This window comes from Pelophylax lessonae (assembly GCF_965119305.1).
Source record: "Pelophylax lessonae genome assembly, chromosome: 2".
NCBI classification, from domain to species: Eukaryota; Metazoa; Chordata; class Amphibia; order Anura; family Ranidae; genus Pelophylax; species Pelophylax lessonae.
The window spans coordinates 323405813-323422580 of NC_138769.1; the positions used below are offsets into that span (position 1 = coordinate 323405813).

The 16768-nt window shown below is 44.5% G+C and overlaps 1 protein-coding gene across 1 annotated transcript in view; it reads right to left on the minus strand.

Annotated features, from left to right (window-relative positions):
• Positions 1-14767, minus strand: part of LOC309546213 (lysophospholipid acyltransferase 2-like) — a 65545-nt gene extending 50778 nt beyond the window's left edge. Inside the window, exon 1 of the mRNA XM_082245770.1 lies at positions 14604-14767. Within this exon, the coding sequence (XP_082101896.1) occupies positions 14604-14684 (81 nt within the window). The 5' untranslated portion in view covers positions 14685-14767. The remainder of the gene's footprint in view (positions 1-14603) is intronic.
• Between the last annotated feature and the right edge of the window lie 2001 nt (positions 14768-16768).

Below are 16768 nucleotides of genomic sequence, written 5' to 3' on the forward strand. Positions count from 1 at the left end.
CAAAATTGATAGGATTGAGGCTGACATATGGGCCATCTGTGTCTAAACAATCATTTCAGACATTCAGCCAATCAAAATGAATGTACAGAAAAATTGATTGCTTGAAAAACCAATGCATGTATGGGCAGTATTAGTGAATTATCACAGCCAATATGAAATGCTAAAATTTGCCTGTGAGCTCAGGCTTAAAGTAGAACAAAAGGCAAAACATGTTTTTTTAATTGAGGAAAGAGTAAGGGAGGGTTATAACCCCTGTCAGTTTTTTTTTTTTTGCCATTTGTGTCTTATTGCAGAGATTTCCCTTTACTTCCTGTCCCATAGCCAAAAAAGGAAGTGAGAGCAAATCCCTACAAATGAACCACTTTACCACCAGAGCATTTTGCTGTCTTACGTCTGGGCCACTTTTTGCGATTCGGCGCTGTGCGACTTTAACTGACAATTGCGTGGTCGTGTGACGCCGTACCCAAACGAAATTGACGTCCTTTTTTTCCCACAAACAGAGCTTTCTTTTGGTGGTATTTGATCACCTGTGCGATTTTTACTTTTTGTGCTATAAACAAAAAAAGAGCGTTTATTTTGAAAAAATAACAATATTTTTAACATTTTTTTATATGAAATTCCCCCCAAAAAAGATGTAAAAAACAATTTTTAAATTTTTGGCCAATTTGTTTTCTGCTACCCATGTTTGGTAAAAAAAAATCGCAATAAGCGTATTTTGATTGGTTTGCGCAAAAGTTATTGCGTTTACTAACAAAGGGAAAGATTTATGTAATTTTTGGTGTTTTTTTTTTTAACGAGTAATGGCGGCGATCTGCGATTTTTTTTGCGGGACTGCGACATTGCGGCGGACAGATCGGACCCTTGACTGACATTTTTGACACTTTTGGGGGTACCAGTGACATTACTGCAGTAATCAGTGCTATAAATATGCACTGTTACTGTAAAAATGACACTGGCAGGGAAGGGGTTAATTTTATTGGAGAGGGAGGGGTTAATGTATGCCTGGTGCTTACTGACGTGTGGGGGGGGGAGGTGACTGTGTGAGACAGGGACAGATCGGATGTCCAGCTATGCTGAACACTCCGATCTGTAACTCCCTGTCACTGAGGAGATCCGCCCGCTTGTGTTTACACAGGCGGGCGGATCTCCACACTAGATCCCCGACGATCGGGGCAGAGCAGCGGCGATCGCCGCTGCTCCTCCCCTGGCCCGACTCCCGCTGTGAATGAAAATAGTGGGAGCGCGTCTCCGGCGGCGCGCGAGCGCCGCCTACAGGGGAGGAGTCTGGCGACGTAGGTCTACGTCGTCAGATGGGATCGTGCCACTTTGCCGCAGTACTATTCCAGTACTCAGCGGTAAAGTGGTTAAGGGAATTTTTGGGGACCCCCTAGGTCACCAAAACTAGTGTCCCCATTGGAAGATATCCCTTCTATTACTTTTCTTGGGATTTGGGATTTTCTTTTACTTCAAATAATAATGGTAAACAGGACAAATAGAGAGGGACAATCCCTCTACCAGGCAGCAATATAAAACTGTCAGGTTTTCTAATCCATTTGCACTCTATCCAATACTAGAAACAAGTTTTGTCCTTTGTTATACTTTAAATTAACAAAATAATTGTATAATTACAAACTTCAAATGAAGGGTGTCTCTTTGTTTTAAGACCATAACTAGAAGATAAGCAGGCAGGATCTATTCCATTTAGATGATTCCAGGTATTAAGCCAACTACACATGGGCAGTTCCAGTCCTGCGACCTAATCACATAACTACCTTTTGTTTTTTTCTGGTTCAGAATGCATAGGGTGTGATATACTAAGGAAGTTTTTTTTTACATTGGACAGAAAACCTGCATTCATCGACAAGTCATGCTCAGGCGATTTTTTTTTTGTAACTATTCCAATTAATTAATTAATTAATTAAGATGCAGGTGTATTTGAAACAGTTACTTGTTTCCCAAGTCAGGTTACAAAAATACCTTTTTATGTTTTTAACCCCAGGTGGCCAAGCCAGTTTTCCCAAGTATAAGGCCTCATGCACACTCAATGTTTTTTGCAGTCTTTCCTAGGCGCCTTTCCTCCTGGCAGCGGTGTTTTGGCATAAAAAACACTTGATGCTTGTCAAGCGCATCAATCCCTTGGGCGTTAATTAATTTCATTGCCCATATGTTATTCTATATATAAATAATGCCTGAGCATTAAGGTACGTTTTGACGCGTTAGGAGGCATCAAGTGTTTTTTCTACCAAAATGCCTCTGCTACTGGACGTGCTGGCTTTGGGATTTTTTTATGCCTCTAAACATCCCTTCCTCTTAAACTCCTCTAAACACCTATGTAAATAATGCTCAGCATTAAGGTACGTTTCGATGCGTTAGGAGGCATCAAGTGTTTTTTCTACCAAAATGCCTCTGCTACTGGACGTGCTGGCTTTGGGATTTTTTTATGCCTCTAAACACTTATGTGTGCATGGAGACCTAGGCTAACATGCAGGGGTGTTTAGAGGCAGAAAATAAATGTCAAACAACCCTAAGAGCAGAAGAAAAAACATCCAGTCTGAATGAGGCTCATCACTGGCTGTGGAAACTTCACACTGGACCTCATGCAACTTGAATTCTGTGCCTCTCCACTCTTCCTCCAGACCCTGGGACCCTGATTTCCAAACGAAATGGAAAATTTTCCACATTCCATAATAATTTGGTGAGCCATGTCATCTGCTGATGTTGGTCCACTTTGTATTATCAAGTCCAAGGTCAGTGCAGCCCTCTACCAGGAAAATTTAGAGCACTTCCCTCTGCTGACCAGCTTTATGGAGATGATGATTTCATTTTCCAGCAGGACTTGGCACCTGCCCACACTGCCAAAAGTACCAATACCTGGTTTAATGATCATGGTATCACTGTGCTTGATTGGCAAGCAAACTCGCCTGACCTAAACCCCATGGAGAATCTGTGGGGTATTGTCAAGAGGAAGATGAGAGACACCAGACCTAACAATGCAGATGAGCTGAAGGCATCTATCAAAGCAACCTGGGCCTCCATACCACCTCAGTAGTGCCACAAGCTGATCACCTCCATGCCACGCCACATTGATGCAGTAATTCATGCAAAAGGAGCCCAGACGAAGTATTGAGTGCATACTATACTGTACATGGACATACTTTTCAGTAAGCCAACATTTCTATATTAAAAGTCCTTTTTTTATTGGTCTTATGTAATATTCTAATTTTCTTAAATACTGAATCATGGGTTTTGCTAGCTGAAAGCCATATTCATCAAAAGTAAAAGAAAGAAATGCTTTACATCAGTGGCGGCCTGTGCATAGGGGGAGCCAGGGTGCCGCCCCCCCCCCCCTAAAAAAAAGGAAAGAAAAGAAAAAAGAACAATATAGTTTAAAAAAAAAAAACGCGTTCGCCGGCCTATGTGGTGGCTATGGGGGGGGGGGGGGTTTACAACCCAGCAGAGGCGCTGATTGGCTGCCTTCTGGGGCGTAACCTGGGCGCAGGTCATAGCGCTAGGACACCCCCACTTTCGTGATATCCTGGCTGTGATTGGTCCAGTCTCCAGCCTGGACCAATCATCATCCAGGACATCCGATTGCTGACCCCGCTGACGTCGCAATGGGGGCGGTGCCGGTGCATGCGTCAGTCACGCACCGTCACCGCCCGATCTCCTTCCCATCGGACCAATCGGAAGACCCAGAGAGCCGCCGCCATCAAAGAAGACTGAAGAGGACGAGACGAGCAGCGCCGTGGACGGTTCCCGGAATCCCGCCGCCGTCAGAAGAAGAGGACTCGAGGAGAGGAGCAGCGCCGTGGACGTCTCGCAGGCAGCCCAGGAGGAGAGCAAGTAAGTGATTGAAGCCGACCTGTGACCTCACCTGTGCCATGCCTATACCATCACCTGTGCCATGCCTGTACCATCACCTGTGCCATGCCTGTACCATCACCTGTGCCATGCCTATACCATCACCTGGGCCATGCCTGTACCATCACCTGTGCCATGCCTATATCATCACCTGTGCCATGCCTGTACCATGCCTATACCATCACCTGTGCCATGCCTATACCATCACCTGTGCCATGCCTATACCATCACCTGTGCCATCACCTGTGCCATGCCTGTACCATCACCTGTGCCATGCCTATACCATCACCTGTGCCATGCCTATACCATCACCTGTGCCATGCCTGTACCATGCCTATACCATCACATGTGCCACGCCTATACCATCACCTGTGCCATGCCTGTACCATCACCTGTGCCATGCCTGTACCATCACCTGTGCCATGCCTATACCATCACCTGTGCCATGCCTATACCATCACCTGTGTCATGCCTGTGCTATGCCTATACCATCACCTGTGCTATACCTATACCATCACCTGTGCCATGCCTATCCAATCACCTGTGACATGCCTGTGCCATGCCTGTACCATCACCTGTGCCATGCCTATACCATCACCTGTGCCATGCCTGTACCATCACATGTGCTATGCCTGTACCATCACCTGTGCCATGCCTGTACCATGATCTCAAAGTCACGCAATTTTTTTACCGCGTTTTTTGCCGCAAAGCAATACCTATTAAATTTTTTCTTTTTGCGCCCCCCCAAAAATTTTGAGCACCAGCCGCCACTGCTTTGTGTAATGCATCTATAAAAAATATGAGTTTTACTTTTTGAATTTAATTACTAAAATAAATTAACTTTTTGATGATATTCTATTTTTTTGAGATGCACATACATATATATATATATATATATATATATATATATATATATATATATATATATATATGTAGCAGGTTTTCCAGGCATTGGGCCTGATGTGGGTCTGCCATTGTTACCGGTTACCTCTCAAGCTCATGTGAGCTGCGACCCTGGGTGTGAGAACTGTCACATTGACAACTCTGGCATCTTGGTTTTTGTGGTTTTATTGTAAATAAAGGGGATGGGAGAAGGGAATGAGCGGGATACTCCTTTAGGCTTAACTAAATACAATTCGGGACTTTATCTAGAAAATGTCTGTTAACACTGCCTTGACGCCAGTCGACGCTAGCCAGCATTCACTGATGTTTAGAACACACTGTATCTTGACAGAAGTGCTGAATCCTCGACTCTAGGTCCAGAAGAGTTAGGACTGTGGAGCATAGAACTACTGACACTGCTGCACTGCGAAGTCACCCTCTCCAGCCTGGCACTGGCTAGAGGTAGCTTGCTGTGAATTACTGTATAGCTGCAACTGGTACTCTGCACAATTCAGGGCCCAAACCGCAGGCACCCCCTTTACACTTTAAGCTCGTCAGGGTTAACTGACTATGTACCCCCTTTGCTACTACAGGGTCCTCAACCTAGGTACCCCCTTTACAGCTAGCTGACACTGGATCCCAGAACCTCCTCCGGAGTGGTCTCCTCTAACACTTCAGGCAGACCCCAGGAGCAATCCTCAGTACTCACGTCCTGTGTAGGCTTTCGTGGGACTGAACCCCTCTCGCTCTCCGCTGGTTCTCTGCACACTGGATCCCCTCAGCTCAGCTCAGCACTCTCTGGATTCTCGGGCAACACCCCGAGACATCCTCTTCCTCAGACAGGAGGAGAAACAGCCGTTCTCTCTCTCCTGGGACTCTGCTGCCGCCAAAGACGCCAGGTCACGCGCTTCCCCCAAACTTATACCCACTCCCAGAATCCTTTGCAGCATAATCTGCCTTCTGGGTTAGTTACAAGCTTGAATGTGTCCCCTGATTGGGCTTCCTCCACTACCCTATGAGAAACCTCTCACAGGAGCCAGTGGGGAGACTTCCCCTTCAGCAGGCACACCTGGAAACCATGACACCCTAACCAAAAGAAACCATTGCCATGCCGTTAGGCAGACACGGCCCACTATACATTTACCTAGCACCTACCTGTAGGGTGCTATATATATATATATATATTACACACACATTTACATTTACTAGGCTACGTTTATACTTGTATATTCTATGAATAGTGATCTACAATGGCCTGATTTCCAGTGTCCAGCGAAGCAGCTTCTTTCAGGCATCCTGCTGCTTCCTGAATGCATGATGTCCGAAAACACCCAATGGGAAACAAGCTCATTACAGCTTCTCCCCAGGATCCTCTCTACACCAGTCCAATACATGTTACAGGTTTGAGAGGTGTGTAATCAGCTCCTGGGGTTATCAGCTCCTGTTAGGACCAGTGGTGGGATTCAGCCATTTCGCACCGGTTCCATAGAACCAGTTACTAACTTTCTGCAAGTTCGCAGAACCGGCTGATCCCTCTGCGCGTCTAAGGAAGCGCAGTACAATTGGGAATGTCCCGCACTCGGACCGCACAGCTGCAGACATGGCAGCCGGGGAGCAGAGCAGTGAGCCCCGACCCGCCCATTCTGTGACAATAGCGAATGAAAATTTGCTATTGTCACACGGATCCTCCTCCTGGCCAATCAGAGAGCGGGTCCTCCCGCTTCCTGATAGGCCGAAAGGCAAACCCCGTGCCATTGGACAAGGAGGCGGGAGGACTGAGGTCTCGGAGACGCGGGGAGCCGGGGACCGAAGAGAAGCCTCGTGACCGTCCATGAGGTAAGTGCATGGGTCTCGCCGGGGGATCGCTGGCACTCTGCAATTATTTGGGGCAATGCTGTGGCACTCTGCAATTATTTGGGGCAATGCTGTGGCACTCTGCAATTATTTGGGGCAATGCTGTGGCGCTCTGCAATTATTGGGGGCAATGCTGTGGCACTCTGCAATTATTGGGGGCAATGCTGTGGCACTCTGCAATTATTGGGGGCAATGCTGTGGCACTCTGCAATTATTGGGAGCAATGCTGTGGCGCTCTGCAATTATTTGGGGGCAATGCTGTGGCGCTCTGCAATTATTGGGGGCAAAGCTGTGGCGCTCTGGAATTATTGGGGGCAATGCTGTGGCGCTCTGGAATTATTGGGGGCAATGCTGTGGCACTCTGCAATTATTGGGGGCATTGCTGTGGGCCCTCTGCAATTATTGGGGGCAATGCTGTGGGCACTCTGCAATTATTGGGGGCAATGCTGTGGGCACTCTGCAATCATTGGGGGCAATGCTGTGGGCACTCTGCAATCATTGGGGGCAATGCTGTTGGCACTCTGCAATTATTGGGGCAATCCTGTGGCACTCTGCAATTATTGGGGGCATGCTGTGGGCACTCTGCAATTATTGGGGGCAATGCTGTGGCACTCTGCAATCATTGGGGGCAATGCTGTGGGCACTCTGCAATTATTGGGGGCAATGCTGTGGGCACTCTGCATTGATTGGGGGCAATGCTGTGGGCACTCTGCAATTATTGGGGGCAATGCTGTGGGCACTCTGCAATTATTGGGGGCAATGCTGTGGGCACTCTGCATTGAATGGGGGCAATGCTGTGGGCACTCTGCATTGATTGGGCGTAATGCTGTGGGCACTCTGCAATTATTGGGGGCAGTGCTGTGGGCACTCTGCAATGATCATTGGGGGCAATGCTGTGGCACTCTGCAATGATCATTGGGGGCAATGCTGTGGGCACTCTGCAATCATTGGGGGCAATGCTGTGGGCACTCTGCAATGATTGGGGGCAATGCTGTGGTACTCTGCAATGATTGGGGGCAATGCTGTGGCACTCTGCAATCATTGAGGGCAATGCTGTGGCACTCTGCAATCATTGAGGGCAATGCTGTGGTCACTGTGCATTGAAAGGGGGAACGCTGGTCTCTCTGCATTTAAAGGGGGGCATGCTGGTCACTGTGCATTGAAAGGGGGGCATGCTGGTCACTGTGCATTGAAAGGGGGGCACGCTGGTCACTGTGCATTGAAAGGGGGGCATGCTGGTCACTGTGCATTGAAAGGGGGCACGCTGGTCATTCTGCTGGGAAAGTCGGAACTGGTTACTAAAATTTTTGAATCCCACCACTGGTTAGGACCCCACTAACATGGGCGATTTGTGTCTTTCCATTCCTGCGAAATATGATGGATGCTACTCCTTGCTTTTAATCAGGCTGTTGTATTCATAATATTCATCAATTACACATGCTTATGGTTACATAGTTTGTGAGGCTGAAAAAAGACATCAGTCCATCCAGTTCAACCTATGATGTGTGTGCGTGTTTGCTGTTAACCGTACATTGTATACCCCTGTATGTTGTGGTCTTTAAGGTGCCCATCTAATAGTTTTTTGAAACCATCGATGCTCCCTGCTGATACGACTGCCTGTGGAAGAGAATTCCACATCCTTACTGCTCTGACAGTGAAGAACCCCTTACGTATTTTAAGGTTAAACCGTTTTTCTTCTAGTTTTAGTGAGTGGCCACGTGTCTTATTGTATTCCCTTTCTCTAAAAAGTTTTTTCCTTATGCTAGGGTCGCCAGTACAGTATTTGTACATTGATATCATATCCCCCCTCAATCGTCTCTTCTCCAGAGAGAATAAGTTCAGACCTTGTATTCTTTCCTCATAGCCGATGCCCTCCATTCCCCTAATTATTTTTGTTGCCCTTCTCTCGACTCTCTCCAGTTCCAGCACATCCTTCCTGAGGACCGGTGCCCAGAACTGGACAGCATACTCCAGATGTGGCCAGACCAGAGTCTTGTAGAGTGGGAGAATAATCTCTTTATTTCTGGAGTGAATCCCCTTTTTTATACATGCCAGTATTCTGTTGGCTTTGCTTGCAGTGGCTTGGCATTGCATGCCACTGCCAAGCCTGTTGTCCACTAGTACTCCCAGGTCCTTTTCCAACTTAGATTCACCTAGAGGTTTCCCCCCTAGTGAGTAGCTTGCTTTCGTGTTTCTGACGCCCAAGTGCATTATTTCACATTTTTCAACATTAAACCTCATCTGCCATGTAGTTGCCCACCCCATTATTTTGTTCAGGTCCGCTTGTAAGGTTTCCACATCCTGCATAGAAGATATTGGCATGCTTAGTTTAGTATCATCCGCAAATACTGAGATTGTACTAGATATCCCCTCCTCTAGATAATTTATGAATAGATTAAACAGGATTGGTCCCAGGACAGAACCTTGGGGGACCCCACTTTCCACACCCGCCAATCCGAGTACTCCTCATTAATCACCACCCTCTGGACTCTCCCCTGGAGCCAGTTCTCTATCCAGGTACTCACCTTATGGTCCATACCTACATTCCTTAGTTTGTACAGTAAGCGTTTGTGGGGAATGGTGTTGTTCTACATATATATATATATATATATATATATATATATATATATATATATATATATGTATATATACTCCTGAAGAAAGAATTTTGTTTCTGAAATGCATCAAGTGGAATTGTGGCACACCTTTTGGGGCACTACAAGTGTTCTTGATGCTATACCTTCACAGCAGCCGAAATCTGTTTTTATCAATGTATTGGTCATGTAAATAACGTTTTTAGCTATTTTTTTACCTTATCGATTCTCTATTTTGGTTATTTGAGTATTATGGGCCCTTAAAGTCATTAGGGGGATCTGTATTTTCTAATTTTTTAGAGTAATTTGGTATGTGGCCCTATCCATTTTCTGTCTATACTCCTACCTTATGATGTTCAATAGTGTGTATAGACCACAATTACATTTCTAAGTCATCAGTGATCAATATATTGTACATCTAGTCACAAATATGAGATCTATGACCATGGGGATGAGGATGAGGATGAAGATACCTAAAGGCAGGCAGGAATGAGTGCGAGTTTGTGGATGCGCTCCACACTAGTATGACATTCAGCACAGCTTGTACCAATGTAACAGGTGAAACATATGCTTACATTTAGGCACACCTGTGCCTGTGAGAAAAACATAGGATGCTATTGCAGACGCTCCATGTAGGAGAGCAATGCCAGAATTGGGCTGGACTGGAAGTGGTTAAAAGAAACGCATAAAATGCGTCCCTTTTACGCATTTTTAGACACCCATAAATGTCTATAAAACCCCCCCACCTGTACAATTCTTCTTCCATTCCTTTAGCCGTTTGCGGACCGCCCTAAATCACTTTCATTGCTACAGGGCAGCAGCTGTACACAGGATCACGTATAAATACATGATCCTGAACTTCCACCCGCAGAAGGCGCATGCGCATGATAATTTACAGCAGAAGCCGATCTGCAGGTTCTGAGCACTCAATGTCCTCCAGGCACCTGCTGATCGTCGGCAATACACAGAGATATGCCTATGTAAACAAGGTGACAGGGGGAAAGCGATTGATTCTGTGTTCTGTCAAAATAGCCAACTCGTCAAAATCTCCAATCATGTCACTTCCGGTGACTCTCCAGCATCAGTAATTGGAATTTTCGACAGGGTTGGCTGTTTTGACAGAACACCGGGTAAGGAGGAAAAAATTTGTCGCTGCCTTGGAGGTGTCCATGTTGTTGGTTACTAGCGGGTGGACTAAAAGTGTCCACCCATTATATTGTGTACTATAGTGTTTATGCTGCCGGTGGTCTGTGGAAAAAAACAGCCCAATCGTCAAAATCTGTAATTACTGATGCTGGAGAGTCACTGGAAGTGACGTGGTTGGAGATTTTGATGGGTTGGAGTTTTCGACAGAACACTTGCAAAGCAGGGACTAGAATCTGTTTCTTCCCTTAGTGAACTCAGCTCACTGTGTACACAAAAACACTGGCTAGGCACACAGTTAACCCTTTGATTGCCCTAGATGTTTAGCCCCTTCCCAGCCAGTGTCATTAGTACAGTGACAGTGCATATTTTTAGCACTGATTACTGTATTAGTGTCATTGGCTCCCACAAAGTGTCAGTTAGTGTCCGATTGCCCGACTCAATATCGCAGTCCTGCTATAAGTCGCCGATTGCCACCATTACTAGTTTAAAAAAATTAATTCTTTGTTTTTTTTTTCTTTTTCTTGTTCTATATTTCATTGTAGATCTTCTATACAGATTAATTGCTTATATTACCAGTGAAATCCAAATTGCTCATACCACTATAAATTAATAATTTGGTAATAGTTACCTATTTACATATATGTTAATGTGATTAAAATTGCATGATGTCATTGCAGTAAAACATAGTGGGTTAGATACAAGCTATGTAAATCGACATCTTTCAGTTTCTGTTTGAGGCTTGTAAATTGCAAATTTTCAATAAAAATATTTGAGGAAAAAAAAAAAAAATTCCATAAATACCGTACATGCCATTGTTTGTAGATGGTAAAACGCTTGCATAAACCAATCAATATACGCTTATTAGGATTTCTTTTAACCAAAAACATTTAGCAGAATACATATTTTCCTACATTTTAGAAGACATTTTTTTATTGGATGTGTTTTTATAGCAGAATGTAAAATACGTTTTGTTTTTCAAAATTGCCGGCCTGTTTTGCTTATAGTGATAAAAATAAAAAATGAGACGTGATCAAATACCATCAAAAGAAAGCACTATTTGTGGGGAAAAAAGGAAATGAATTGTGTTTGGGTACAGCGTTGCACGACTGCGCAATTGTAAGTTAAAGTAACGCAGTGCCATATTGCAAAAATGGCCTGGTCATGAAGGGGAGTAAACCTTCCGGGGCTGAAGTGGTTAAAGTAGAATGTCATGCAAATAGACTGCCCTGGACAGAGACTAATGTGCAGTACATACTATATGAAAATCGGGCGAACGATCGTCCGATTTTCCTCGTTGTTTCACAGCAAATCAAAACCAATGAGCGAAAATGCGTACGAAAATTCTCGTATGACAGTCTTTTTTTGTTTATTGTTTCTGATCATGCGCAGTCTTTCTTTTCCGGTTTTACTTGTACGAAAATGGTACACATTAAACGAAAAACATTTCGGAGTTTGTCTCTTCCGAAATTTTTGTTTGAAAAGTTGGAAAATTGTGTACACACTATACAAAATCGTACTAAAGTCCTTTGGATGAAAATTCTCGCCCAATTTTCTTATAGTGTGTACAAGCCTTAACTTGGAGTGAAACAGTTCTGGACAGAAACTGTCATTGAGAGACTCTAGTATTTTTTGCAGAGAAGACCAAATGCAACCATAGCAATGACATAAAAAGAAAGATCTAGGTCCCTTTCACACGGGCTTTCCGATCAGGTTCATCTATCAGTTTTTCATGCGGACCTAATTGGATGCTCCATGCACTCCTATGGAGTGGAGGATGTCAGTGGAGACATGCCCACTGACACCCGCTGCTATCCGATCCGATCCTGTAAGTGAAATCCATACGGATGGAAACCCTGTTTTCCATCTGTCTGGAGGATTGGATGAAAACGGACAGGCAGTCCATTTTCATCCGATCTCCCATAGAGGTGAGCGGATATCTGTCAGCTCTGTCTCTGCAAAGTAAGTGGAGATGGACCTGTCACCCACCTGCTCAGCAGGGAATGGCAAAACGAAGGCCTTTTCACGGGCTTTCTGATCAGGTTCCCCTGTCAGTTTTGTCAGGCGGACCTGATCAGACGCTTTATGCACCTCTATGGAGCAGCGGATGTCAACGGTGACATGTCCATTGACAGCCGCTGCTTTCTGATCCGATCTCGTCTGTAAAAACCCTATTTTCCATCCGTCTGGAGGATCGGATCGGATGAAAACTGACAGGCGGTCCTTTTTTATCCGATTTCCAATAAAGGAGAGCGGGGATATGACAGGTCTGTCTCTGCAAAGTAAGCGGAGACGGACCTGTCACCCGCCTGCTCAGCGGGGATCGGCAGATCGATCCCCACTGAGCAAAATGGAGTCCGCCGGGCGGAAAGCACATGTGAAAGGACCCTTAGGCCCATTTCACACATGCAGACTGTTCATTTCATCAGTTCCGTCACGTCAAAATGGATGAAGGATTCATCAGCTTTGCATCAGTTTTTCATACGTTTTTTTTACATCCACTACCAATGCAATAACAGATGAAAAACTGACCATTTGTCAGTTTGCATCCGTTTTTCCTCCGATCCGTTTTTTTAACGGAAGAAAAATAGAGCTTTGATTAAAAAAATAGATGATGACGGATGCAAGGGTAAACTGATGTAAATGGATGATCATCCATTTACATCTGTTTTTCCATAGAGATGCATTGATGTCTGTTTTTTATTCATCAACGGATGGATGAAAAACGGACAAACCGACAGCATGTGTGAAAGGGGCCTGAAAGTTATACACAGACCTAATTATGACCTGTTCTAGAGAGTTAAGGCTCGTACACACTTGATGAAAATCGGACGGAATATCCTCCGATTTTTCTCTCTCATGCTCAGCGGTCATAACCGTTTTTAGTTGACAGTGCATAATGTTCACGAAATTTCTCATCCGATTTTTTTTTTTTTTTTTTGGGACATTTGTTCCTAGACTTCCAGGTCGTCAGCAACTTCAGATCAAGAGCAGTCTTTCGTATTCCGATTTTTCGCGGACGTACTGCATACACATTAAACGAAAATTGATCGTCTGGGGACGGACGATAAAAATTTTGGTGTTTGTCACTCTGTTTTTTTTCCGTTGAAAATGTCGGCATCGGCTGCTGAAAGTTGTGTACACACTAGCCGAAAATCGTACGATTTTACCACGGACTGGAATTTTCGCTGAGCAGGCGGATGACAGCTCCGTCTACGCTCTGTGTGCAGAGACAAAGCTGTCAGATCCCCGCTGTCCTCTATGGGGAGATCGGATGAGAATGGACCGCCTGTCTGTTCTCATCCGATCCGATCCTCCAGACGGATGGAAAATAGGGTTTCCATCCGTCCGGATTTCACGGATAGGATCGGAATCGGCTAGCGGACACCCGCTGCCCCATAAGGATGCATGGAGCATCGATCAGGTCCGCCTGAAAAACTGACAAGTGGATCGGATCAGAACGCGTGTGAAAGGGGCCTTATATTTTTTTTGTTTATAGTGTAAAAAACAAAAACCGCAGAGGTGATCAAATAGCACCAAAAGAAAGCTCTATTTGTTCTTAAAAAAAAAAAAAAAGGACATCAATTTTATTTGGGTACAGTGTCGCACGGCCGCGCAATTGTCAGTTAAATGCAGAGCCGTGTCGCAAAACCTGGTCATAGGAGGGGGTAAATCTTTCTAAAGTCAAGTGGCTCAGTTTTCAATCCCAGCATGTAGACATGTGCATGCGTTTCCATACCTACACATGCATGATGCACATTATACAGTGACGATGCAGAGCTTTCTACTTTCATTTTGCGCCACTAAACGCAAGAGCGCAACGCAGCTGTGCGCACAGTCCCATATAATACAATACTGCCCTTGGTGACTGGAAAGTGGTGCTTGGCATGTCTGTGTACTATTGTCCTTCATCTGATATCAGCTATCAGGGCTGTTCTTAGCACCCTGCCTGCTCACTACTCCCGCAGATAACAATGAGAGCACATGGACCGCCCTGTTCTGCTCAGACATTTCCTTTATCGCCAGTGACGTCAGCACGTGCTGTCATCCCCTCACACACACTGGAGACCCCATGGTGTCATTCTACAACTGGCTGCTGGTCACACCGACCACCTTCTCCTGCAGCCCAGAAAACTGTCCTTTAGCAGAAAAGTCTAACAACTTCCCTGCAGGGATAACTGTAGGTCGTGCTGTGCGATGAATAGTCGTTTAGAGGCAGTCTAGCCATCACCCTCCCACACCCATATATAAATATATATGTATACACACCTGCTCTACAGGAAGGGTGGTGACCAGGTGCCACAGAGCCAGCAGGGGTGCCCCTTCTTCAGATACCCCCGCTCCTTTCATGTCTTCCCCTTGTCCGAGTCCTCCGTGATCTGCACTGACAATCCACCCCCGGCCCAGACTGAGACTTTCCTAATACTACCTACTATGACACCCGCCCCTACCCTACCACACCCGCACACCACACATCACACACACACACTACCGTGACAAGTCTGTTGCTAGGAGGGCACCCCACAAGATGTGAATGAAGGGAGGAACTTGGGGAGGGAGAGACAGAGGGAAGGAGCGGCTCATCTAGTCAGGAAGGAGCGGCACAGGACACTATAGGAATGTATTCTGTAGGAGGCGAGCCTGTACCAGCAGAATGATACTAATGTAACCACACAATGATACACTGTATAAAAGTACTGGAAGACCCACATTGCTACATAATAGTGGATACTGAGGAGAAATCTTCACTTCACTGTACAATAGTGTACCAATACCATGGGGAAAATCCTCACATCACTATATAAATAGAGTATACCATGAGAAAGAAATCTTTTCATTGCTGTATAAGAGTGTATACTATAAGGAAACGATCCTCACATAACTGTGTAATATTGTATACCAGGGATTTGCAAACTGGCCCTCCAGCTGCTGCAAAACTACAAGTCCCATAATGCCTCTGCCTCTGGGTGTCATGTTTTTGGCTGTCAGAGTCTTGCTATGCCTCATGGGACTTGTCGTTCTGCAACATCTGGATGGCCACAGTTTGCATATTCCTGATGTATACCATGAGAAAGAAATCTTCTCATTGCTGTAAAATAGTGTATACTATAAGGAAAAAAATCCTCTCATAACTGTATAATAGTGTATATATCATGAGGAAAAATCTTTTCATCACTGTATAATACTATACCATGAGGAGAAATCTTCACATCACTGTATAATACTATACTATGAGGAGAAATCCTCACATCACTGTATAATACTATACTATGAGGAGAAATCCTCACATCACTGTATAATACTATACCATGAGGAGAAATCTTCACATCACCATATAATAGTGTATACCATGAGGAGAAATCTTCACATCACTGTATAATACTATACCATGAGGAGAAATCTTCACATCACTGTATAATACTATACTATGAGGAGAAATCTTCACATCACTGTATAATACTATACCATGAGGAGAAATCCTCACATCACTGTATAATACTATACCATGAGGAGAAATCCTCACATCACTGTATAATACTATACCATGAGGAGAAATCTTCACATCACTGTATAATACTATACTATGAGGAGAAATCTTCACATCACTGTATAATACTATACTATGAGGAGAAATCTTCACATCAGTGTATAATACTATACTATGAGGAGAAATCTTCACATCACTGTATAATACTATACCATGAGGAGAAATCCTCACATCACTGTATAATACTATACCACGAGGAGAAATCTTCACATCACTGTATAATACTATACCATGAGGAGAAATCTTCACATCACTGTATAATACTATACCATGAGGAGAAATCTTCACATCACCATATAATAGTGTATACTATGAGGAAAAATCCTCACATCACTGTATAATACTATACCATGAGGAAAAATCCTCACATCACTGTCTAATACTGTACCATCAGGAAAAATCTTCACATCACCATATAATAGTGTATACTATGAGGAAAAATCCTAACATCACTGTATAATACCATACTATGAGGAGAAATCTTCACATCAGTGTATAATACTGTAGCAGGTTTTCCAGCCATTTTGCTGGATAGGGGTTCACCTGGGTTACCGCTAGCAACAACAGCACATTTAAGCATGTTCTCCAAGTGTGAGTATTGAGACAATGACCAGTCCGGTATCTTTGTGTTTTTGTATTTATTGAGAACTTGGATGGGAGAAGGGAATGAGTGGGATACTCCTTTGGCTCAACTATGCACATATTGCTAGGGACAACTGAAAAATGCCGAGTGGCACTGACTTGACGCTGGCTAGATGCCGGTCAAGGCTGGTTAATGCTGGCTTGCTGCCAGGGCCGGTTTTAGACAAAGTGTGGCCCTGGGCAAACCTAAAAGTGGGGCCCCAAATTTTTTTATATTCTACCAAAAATATAGGCGCATTTAATC